At 18.8% G+C, this 11,096-nt stretch overlaps 2 protein-coding genes across 2 annotated transcripts in view; one reads left to right on the forward strand and one right to left on the reverse strand. All coding sequences in view use genetic code 6, as the record gives it.

Annotated features, from left to right (window-relative positions):
- Positions 1-7,582: 7,582 nt before the first annotated feature.
- On the reverse strand, positions 7,583-8,086 carry TTHERM_001135140 (hypothetical protein; the record flags this gene model as incomplete). Its single annotated transcript, XM_012796707.1, has 1 exon — positions 7,583-8,086. The coding sequence occupies one exon, from the start codon at positions 8,084-8,086 to the stop codon at positions 7,583-7,585; it is 504 nt and encodes a 167-aa protein (XP_012652161.1).
- A 1,251-nt stretch (positions 8,087-9,337) lies between these two features.
- Positions 9,338-11,096, forward strand: part of TTHERM_001135151 (hypothetical protein) — a gene marked incomplete at both ends in the record, with an annotated part of 1,908 nt that continues 149 nt past the window's right edge. The window contains 6 exons of the mRNA XM_012796708.1: positions 9,338-9,441; positions 9,668-9,757; positions 10,012-10,101; positions 10,389-10,478; positions 10,726-10,781; positions 11,082-11,096. The exon at positions 11,082-11,096 is cut by the window's right edge and continues 149 nt beyond it. Of these exons, the coding sequence (XP_012652162.1) occupies positions 9,338-9,441; positions 9,668-9,757; positions 10,012-10,101; positions 10,389-10,478; positions 10,726-10,781; positions 11,082-11,096 (445 nt within the window). The remainder of the gene's footprint in view (positions 9,442-9,667; positions 9,758-10,011; positions 10,102-10,388; positions 10,479-10,725; positions 10,782-11,081) is intronic.

Raw genomic sequence — 11,096 nt, forward strand, 5'->3', positions numbered from 1 at the left:
AAAAATATTAATTTAATTAAAGTGTGATCAAAAAAGTTTCTGAGAGATAGATAAAATGTAGATCTTATTAATCCATTTTTTGTTAAAATTTATAATTAGAAAATCAATAAATACGCCAAAAGAATGAAAGATACTTAAATTATACATTTATTTGAGTATGTATTATTATTTACAATTTAAATTAATTTAATCATCAAAATTATATGAATGTAAATAAATAATAATGTTTCTTAAATGATATATCTAAAAATAAATAAAATAATAAATAAAATTGTTCATTTATTTGAACTAAACTAAGTTATATAAACACAAAATGTTAATAGCAATTTTTTTATACCGCAAATCCGTAAGTGTTTGGCTTGAACCATATTAAATAAATTGACTGAAAATAAATTTTAACAAAAACATGGAAAAAAGAATCTTTTGTACCTATAAATTGTTAAAATAGAGTAATCACCCTTGATATATAAGTGTTTGTGATTATTAGTGAGTGAGTCAATCAATCAATATATTGAAAGTCCTATGCTTTTACAGAAAAGTCTATAGATGATTTAATGTTTGTATCAATTAATAAATATACTTAAAAACTCCAACAATTGCATTTTTTTTCAAAGATTCCAAGTAAAATTATAGTAACTTAATGAGATAAATGTATAATATTTATAAACTGTTGCTTCGTAAATAAAATGACATGTTTTAAGTAATAATATTTGAATTTCATTTATAAATAATTGATATTAATTTGTTACATCTTTAATAATATATCCATGCCTAAAAAATTGTCAAAAATTAATTATCCAAATCTTGTTTTAGTGTGAAATATAGGCTTACATCTAAATTTATTTCAAAGAGCCTAGAATTTTTAATTCATTGATTGATTATTAATTTCTAGTGGTGAGTCTATTTCAATGAATAAGAATTTATTAGACGGAAATAAATTCAATTATATTTTCTTTACTTTAAATTCATATTTCTGAGTATTTTTGAATTGTATATATTTGAATATTTTCATGTTTATTTCAACAAAATGTTATTTAAGCGCTGATGACATTATGTAAATGACTAAGTCTTTATGAAGCTAAACATTCATTTTCAAATTTTGTAATATTAGATTAAAAAATTTATAGACCTATTAAAATTTTGTGAATTTGCCTTCTAGCGCTTTGCTCGAAAGTTATTTTCATTGAAATTTTAAGTAAACATTTTTGAAGACTTTCTTAACTTAATTATATCTAATAATTGATTAATCACTTACGGGATGGGGATTTCAAAATTTTTTACACTTTTTCAGATTGCTATCAAAAGAAAATGAATCAATGTAGGACATTCTATACGCGGTGTTACAAAGTATATCCATAATAATTTTGTAAATCATTTTATAATTTTTTAAAATAAATAAATTTGAATAAAAAATATTTTTTTTTTGAATGCAATTTGTTAAATATTTTTTGGATAATAGATAGACAAATCCAATCAATTATCTTCCCTAAAATCTTAAAATAAACAAATAAATTATTAGCATCATGCTTTTTTGCTAAAAATTTTACTTACTAATCAACAAGCGAAAATATTTTCTTTTTTTAGATTAAAATAATTTAAAAATCTAAAAGCTAAATTTTTTAAAGCTATTTTTGAAGAATTTAAATAAGGAAACTAACTACATATTTTTTATCCTTTGTAATAAAAATTATTAAAAAATAAATACTTCTTTACTTTTAATTGGAAATGAATGACTACATATCCAAAAATTAAAAGATGAAAATCCTTGTTTGATTGTTATTAGCCAATATATTTTTTTTATTTAAAATAGAAGAATTTCAAAAAATCATCTTTCAATAAATTTTTTAATAGATTAATGGATGTATTTATTTTTTTATTTAAAAAATTTGTTACTAATAATGCTCTATAAGCATTTAAAATTTAAAAAGAAAATTATTCATGTTAATTATTGTGTAAATCAAGAATAATATGATTTTATTCAATTCAAACATTCAAAATCAACAATTAGTTTTAAGATAGTGCGAAAAAAAATAAAAGCTATTTTTTCATATATTGATTTACAAGTAAGTAAATAAGCAAGTAACAAATAGTTTATTCTTCGAAAATTTTAGTGATGTCAATATTATGCTGCTTATTTTAATGCTAAACACATATTTATTTTCAAAACCATCTTTTTAATATATTTAAGGCTATTTTTTGAAATCATTTTTAGTTATGAATTAAGTTTTTGTTTGAAAAGTTTCATTAAAGCTTTCTACAAATTTGAAATAGTTTAAATAGAAAGAAAGCAAAGGAATATTGATTGATAAATGTCAATAAAAATTGAAAAATCACAAATAATTCAATATTAGTAGACTTTAAAATAAATAAGGAGAAAAGTCTAAAAGATATCCTTATAAATTTTCAAATGTAGACTAATTTGTTTTAATTAAAAAGACAAATAAATAATTAATTAGTTAATTAGTTTGTTTGTTTGTTTGTTAATAATCTATGATTAAAATCAAATTAGTTCATTCAATCAATCAAAGATGATCAATTATTTTTTTAATATATGACTTACCTTAAATCAATTATTTAAGACAATAAATTAATAATAAAATTTATTAAATTTACTCCCAACATTCTTATATATTTTTTTATTGATTTTAATTAAATTCATTCACTTTAAAAAATAGTATTTCAATTTACTTCTTAATATATTTATACAAGAATTATTGTCTACAAAGAGTGGAGTTAAGAATTTTTACTATCAAATTAATCACATATATACTTACTTACATTTTATACAATTTATATATCCAAGTTTTTTAAAAAAAATTATTTAAGCTACAATGTATCTATGTATGTATATTCTTACATTTATACATAGATACACAAATCATTTGTGTATAAAAATATATTATTTACTAAATAAATTAATACATTTATATTCATTAGTACATTTATTACTCTCAACCAATTTTTATTGATATTACTATCAAATCAAACTTAGATAGATAGACACACAAAAGGAAAGTATTAATAACAGCTGGCTGTCTATCTATAACCTTTAATGGATGACATATATAATTTTAAATAAGAAAATGGCATATAACAAAAAAAAATAAACAATAAAAAAGTGCGCTAACTAACTAATTAACTAAATAAATAAGCAATATGCTTACTAAAAATTAATCAAATTAAAAAATATTTTGTTTTCATTTTTAAGTTTATATTTTATTTTAATTAAAATGTAAATCCAAGGACGGACAATGAAAGCGCTTTCTCGAATTTGTAAATATTTATATTAGGTATAACTATCTATTAACCAATATATACCATATATAATAAGGATTTGACATTTTTTTTATTCAATTAAAGGTATTTAAATAATTAATTTTTTAGCATGTTTGCTTGTTTTTTTGAATGTTTGTTTGTATATTTATTTGCGTGTTTAGGGTATATAAATAAGAATGGTTGTTTGAATAATTTTAACTAGAGAAATTATACTGATTGCATCATAAATGAATTTTGAGTTGTTATGTTTATTCTATTTTAAATTCTGATGTGACTATAATCTATAAGTCCATACTTACACATCTAAAAAGATAGATTGGATCTGAAGACTTTTTGTATAATTTAATTAAATAATACTGATATAAATATTTTAGATTCACCGACCCACTAAGTTTATTTGAATTTTATTAAAGATCTTGTGTAAAAATATTAATTTATTTACATACTTCAACCAAAAAAAATCTATTTTTATTTAGTACTTAGATAAATATATTTATTTATTTATTAATTGATTTGTCTTAAAATGGATGACAATTAATCTTGTATAAAAAAGTTGCAAAGAAAGGAAAAAACAATATTTTATTAAGTGAATTTTTTACAAAAGACTACAACAGCACAATCAATCAAATCATTCAAAATTTACTTTATATTGCTAGTTAATAAAATGTTAAGATTGAATTATTTTACTTTTACTCTAAATGAATTCGATTGTTTTTAAAAAATACATAAACTTCTTTTAAAATAATTTTATATTTTACCTAAGTAAATAAATATAAATCTATATTTTATAAATGGCATCCATACATCCATTATTTTTTTTCTAAAATGAATTAAATGATTTTTTAACAAAAGACTACAGCAGCATAATCAATCAATTCGTTCAAAATTTACTTGATATTGCTGGTTCAATTAAAATGTTATGATCGAATTATTTTTTCTTTTAGTCTAAATGAATTTGTTTGTTTTAAAAATAAATTAACAACTTTAAAAATAATTTTATATTTTAATAAATATCATAAATTTAAATCTATATTTTATAAATGGTATCTTCCACTATTTTTTTTCTAAATTTTTTCTTTAATTCTAAAATCAAAAAGCAAGTTCATCCATTTTTTAATTTAAAAAAAGAAAGATTAATTTCCCTATTTAATACAATTCATTCATGAAAAACTATATTTGAATTAGTATTTAAAATAATTATTTTACTAAGATAGATTTTAATTAAATTAATTCATCTTTAATTATTATCAATCCTTTAAATTTATTAAAATTATTTTGTTTGCTAACTAACAATAAGGAGGACATATATTTAGAATTTTATCTAATCCATAGTAATCTAAGATTGAATTAATTTGGTTAAGATCAAGATGAAAAAAAATAACTAAACAATTAATTTAATAATATAAATCTGTCTGTCTAAATAATGTAGTACAAACAGAGGAGAATTAAGAAAATTGAATTGTAAGTATTTATTTAATTAAATTAATTGGCTATTTATTTATTTGTATACTTTTCATATTTCTAAGACTTTAGGGTTTGTTAATTTATTCTGATGAATTACTATTCAAATTCAAAATCAATTAAATTAAATTTCTAAGTTTCTCAATCAGAAAAAAAAGGCTAAATCAGAGACTTTTTAAATCATACAATTTTTATATATATCCATAAAACATATATGTTAATATTCATTTGTTTTTTAGAAATACTAAAAGGAATTTAAGTCATTAAAAATGTTTATATTATTTTAATAGATATTAATACTGAGATAAAAAACAAGTATATTCTAATTTATTTTTTCTTACAAATATATATAAAGGGATATAAGATATATTTATTATATTGTATGACTTTCTTAATACTTGTTATTTACTAAATTAATTAAGTAATTTATATCTTTTAGTTACTATTTTCATTCATATTTTTTAGAGGAGAATTAAAATTGTTAGATTTTATTTTTATTTTTACGCATAAACATTATGAACAATTGAATTTAATACGCATCAAATATATTAACTACTTCTCTTTTTCTTTATTTAAGACAATTTTAGATTGGTATTTTTCGAAAAACTTATCAATAAAAAAGGAAGCCATAATATCTATTTATTGATACATACATACATAAATGCTTATGAATTTATTTAAATTTTTACTAAGTTATTTAGTAAGTTGGTTCATAAATTAGTTTATTAATAAGTTTTTTTTGATTTTCTTTAGCATCAAGACTAAAAATAAAATGATTATTTTCTATTTAAAAAGTGTTTAAAGCAGTTTTAGAAATCAAACAATACAACTCTTTTTTTAAATAAATGAATGTATTTATGAAATAAAAATGTGAAATTATTTAAAAATAGAATAGCATTTTTCTATTTTGAAATTATTTTAGTTTTAAAGTAAAAGTCAAAAATTAATCTAAATCAGCTTTAATTTCTTTTAAAATTATTTAAATAAGAAAATTTAAAATATATTAAGTCTTTCTGATTTGTTTAAAGTATTCAAAGGCATAAAACATAAAACCACTTCCAAAATACTTATTATAATAAATCAATTTCTTGAAAAATATTATTTAGATTAAATTTAATAAAATTAATTTTTTAAATTGTCATTTTTTTTCATTAAATTTTCTATCTGAATAATATTTTATTTTATTTCAAAAAAATTATAATAATTTTTTATAATATTTATTTTCAAATAGAAATACATTGATAACAAACAGCGAAAAAGAAAAATATATCCACTAAAATGACTCAAAATTATAATTCTCATTTTAATATGAATTATTTTTTACTTTCTTTTCATTATGTAAAACAAAATAATAAGACTAAACAAAATCATTTCAAAAATGTTTAAAATCAAGATTAGAATTAAATATAAATATTAGAAAAACCAGCAATCACTTTATTATTCATAGACTTAACAATATATAAATGGTGTTATCATTTAACAAAAACATTTATTATTTTTAATCAAATCAAAATTGCTTATAATCATTGTCTATTTATTTTATTTGGCTAAAATAAATACTCAAACAAAATATTTATTTTTAATTAGAATATAATAAAAAATAAAATAATTATTTTTTTAAATGCCTTAAATTCTACTTCAAATGTATATTTTATTTGGATAAAATTGATAGATAGATATATAAAGAGATAAGTAGAATAAATAGAGAGATAGATAGATAAATAGATAAATAGATAAATAATAGATGCGTGTCCAAAAAGTTATTAAAATTGATGATTATTTTTAATTGATTTAAATTTTAGATATACTTATATCTGGCACATTTTTTACAAGCCCAGCCATTTAGCGCATAATGAATAATAAATAAAAATATAAAAATATTTAATTTATTAAAATATATTCTGGGATTGTTTGTTCTATTAATTAATCAAGAAAATAAAAAAGGGAGCTTAGCTTTTTTTTGATTCATTAAAAATAAAAATTAAGAGGTAAATTTTGATTAAACATTTTTTATTTTTTTCTTCTATCAGGTTCGAAACAAACCTGTTTCAAAACCTTTTTTTTATTTATTTTAATTTTTTTTATATTATATTAAATAATATTTATTATTCTACTAAGTCTGTCTATATTTCTAACTCGAGAAATAATTTTCTGAAAATAGCTTATAATTGGAATAGCTGAATGCATTAATCTCTAAAGTTTGATAATCAATCTTGAGTAAATATAAAAAAGCAAACTATTTATTTTTTTAACATTTTTATTTTATGAAATCAAATAAATAAGCTATTAATTAATTAATTAAATTAACAGTAAGAAAGTATGTAATAAAAAATAATATTACTCATTTCTTAAAATTTGATTTATATCAACTTATTTACAAATTTTTTTAATTAGATATTCTAAATTATAATTTTATTTACTTATTTGGATAATTATTTTCCAATTTTATTTTCTTTCCAATTTTCATTAATATAAACTCGCATATTCTTATAAATATAATAAGTAAAAACTTAATTGGTGCATAGGGCGCATCAAGCTTGGGTTCTAGTTTAGCTAAATGCAGTAATCTCTAAAATTTTACGCTTAGTCTAAAGTAAATTTGTTTTATCTAACTGCTTTAATTAATATTTTTTGCTACTTTTAATTTGATAAAAGCTGTCTAGAAATAATAAATATATTTAATTGTGATAAACCACTATGATTTTGGTTGTATATTACGTTTGATTAATAACTAAATACAATTCATTTAATCCTTTAACTATTTTATCAATATTAAATTTGAATAATTTTAACTTCAACTTTTTCTTTCTTTTTTTTAAGGATTTTTTTAATTTGTGATAAAAACTCACATTTTATTTAATATTTAATAGTTCAAATTCAATAGGAGCATAAGGTACTTCTGCTTTATGTTCTAGCTTAGCTAAATGTAGTAAACTCTCTGATTTGTCATTGAATCTATAGTAAAAATAGTTTTTTTATCTATTATTGTTAAAGATTAGCGATATATTTTATATTTCAAAATCAAATCAATTATTTTATAACTTAAAAAATTTACAAGACAGACATGAAAATAAATCGTTTTATTTTAATTTTCTATCAATTTTGATTATTTATTTTAAATTAGCTTTCTGTTTCTTTTCAAAATTAATATTTTTTTTTTCACTTTAAATTTCCATTTTAGTTACAAATTTTTAATATAATTCCATTTTTATATTTTAATCGAATAAATTTGTAAACCTTAATAGGTTTAATTATATTGGGGAATAGGGTGCATCGTTCCTCGGTTCAGGGTTAGCTAAGTGTACTAATCTCTAAAATTTGTCTCTTAATCTTAGGTAAAATATTTCATATGTTTTAAAGATATATTGGATCATATTTATAATTTGAAAAGATTTTAAGTGTTAATGAAAATTTTTTTATTAATGCTTAATCATGTATTTGTGCTTATTTTTTAATTCATTTATTTGCTCAAAAATTATTTATTTATTATATCAACTTTAAATTCCGTTTTGAATTATTTAGTTATCAGTTTTTTTTTAAATAACTTAAGTATTTTTTTTGATATTAAAATTATATATTATTTCTAAATTTAAAAGTTCTAATTTAATTGGTCCATAGGGTGCTTTAAGCTTGAGTTCTAGTTTATTTTCGTGCTCTAATCTCTCAACTTTAAACCTCAATCTCTAGTAAAAATAATTTATTCGATTTTTTATTCAGCAGTAAGTACTACTTTTAAATTTTTTAGATTTTGTATTCAATAAGTTTTACTTTTTTTTGGAAATTAATAATAATAAATAATTTACCAACTGACAACTGATGAGTGAAAATGAGTGCAAAGTTTATTATATTATTTTATTTAAATTTAATTCAAAAGTCATTACTTTTCATTGTTTTTATTTTAAAATATCTCATAATTTTTTATTAATTGGCAAATAAAATTCTAAAAATTAATAGTGACAATAAAATTGGTTCAAAGGGTGCATAGAGTTTGCTTTCTTATTTAGCTAAGTGGAATAATCTCACAAATTTGACACTCAATCTCAAGTAAAAATAATTTAATTATTTTTGTTAATATTTAATTAATCTTAATCATTTAATATATGTATGAATGTATATTTTGTTTGTTATATTTATTATTAATTTTATTTATTTATTTATTCATTATTCTTATTTTTATTTTTAACTCTCTTTTTAATATATTTCCCTATGCTTTTTTATATTAAATCGCATATTTTCTTTGTATTAAAAGTTCCAATTAAATTGTTGGATTTGGCTTATAAGGTATGTATCCTGGTTTATCTAAGTGCAGTAATCTCTCAAATTTGACAGTCCACCTTAAGTAAGAGCGCTTAATACCCTTTTATAAAAAATTTTATTTTTTGATTTCTAAGATTAATTAAATACTAAGAAAATATGCAAAATCAACAAATTATTAATTATTTTTAATAATATTCTTAAAATTTTTGTTTATTTACTTTTATCTAAATCAAAAAATATTTATTTATTAAACTTTGAATATGCATTTATTTAGTTAGTTAGCTAGCTAGCTATCAGTCTTTATTTTTTATTCAAATTTTTCACATTAATTTTGATAAGTTTTATGAATGTTAATAGTAGCAATAAAATTGGGACATAGGGTTCATAAAACTTAGGTTCTATTTTAACTAAATATATCAATCTCTCAAATTTAAGAATTAACCTAAGGTAAAAATAGCTTATTTTAATTTTTTAGCATTTCTGCCATTTATTTAATATGATTAAATTATTAAATTATTAAGAAATTTATTTGTTCTTAAGATAAGTTGTAAAATAATTATTTAATAAGTTAATTAATTGGTTGTTTTTTTTGTATTTTAATTTTGTTTAATTCCTTATTTACGTTCATTTGCTTAATTTTTATTCTTCTCAAATTTATTCTAAATATAAATAGTTCAACTTCTATTGATGACTTGAGCATATCAAGTATATGTACTGGGTTATCTCAATGCACTCAAATTTCAATTTTAATACTTGAACTCTAGTAATTAATAATCGCTTTTTTATTTATTTTTTTTAACAACATTTTATTAATTTTGAAGATTAAAAATTATTATATAAAATAAATAGAAAAGTAATAAAAATTCTAGTTGTTTCTTTATGTTTATGTTTTTTTTGTTTATATAATAATTATTTTTGATAACCTATTTGCAGTCACTAATTTATTTTATCAACTTTATATTTAATTTTCTCAATTATTTGAACATAAACTCACATAACATTTAAAAATAATAAAAGAGAAAATTAAATTAGCTATAAGGGAGCATCAAGTTTGGGTTTATGTATAGCTAAGTGTAGTAATATTTCATACTTTACTCTCAATCTTAGGTAAAACAGTTTACTTATTAATCAGCAGTTAGAGCTTTTTTTTAGCTTGAAATACTAACAAATAATTAATTAATGAAATTTGTTTATGAAACATATTAAATAATGAAATCATTATTTGTAATTTCTTTCTAAAAAAAAATTTTTAATACTTATTTTTCAGTTAATTCTTAATCAATTTTGTTCATTAAAGTTTATTTTAGATAGTATCAGTTTTATGCAAATTTTCAATATAATTTCTTCTTATTAAGTTTTTCATATTCACTAATATTTTTTCTATATTTTCAAAGTAAAAATAAAATTGGTCCATAGGGTGCTTTGAGTTTGTTTTCTGGTTTTACTCATGATACTAATCTCAAAACGTTAATACTTGATCTCTCGTAAAAATATTACTTATTTAAAGAACATTTTGTAGTTATTCTTTTATTTAATTTTGAAAACCTATAAAATTTTAAAGGAATTTGATAGTAAGAAAACATTCAAAATATTTGCATAGATACTTATTTTCTTTAGTCATTTATCTTTTTCCAATATAAATATGACTAGTTAACTTTTTTTATCCTGTTTGATTTTCTTAAAACTTTTCTATTATTATTTAACTCACAATAATTTATTGAAACTTAAAAGTAATAACGAAATTAGCTCACAGGGAGCATCAAATTTAAGCTAAGGTTTAGCTAAATGTAATCAACTTTCAAATTTGTCTCTCATCCTTAAGTAAAATATTTAATATTCTTTATTTAAATTTTATGTTATCATAACAATCAGTTCATAGATAATTCATAGCAAAATATTTAAAATATTAATACTATATTTGGTTGTTTTATTTTTAATTTATTTATACTTTATCGCCTATTTTTCTCATTCAATTTTTCACTTTATTCTAAAAATGTTTTTAAAAATTTAAATTTTCATGTTTTTAATAAATTTCTTTACTTCCAACTTTTTAATAATTAACTAAATATTTTAATAAATATTATAAGTTACAATGAAATTGA

This window comes from Tetrahymena thermophila (assembly GCF_000189635.1).
Source record: "Tetrahymena thermophila SB210 genomic scaffold scf_8254705, whole genome shotgun sequence".
NCBI classification, from domain to species: domain Eukaryota; phylum Ciliophora; class Oligohymenophorea; order Hymenostomatida; family Tetrahymenidae; genus Tetrahymena; species Tetrahymena thermophila.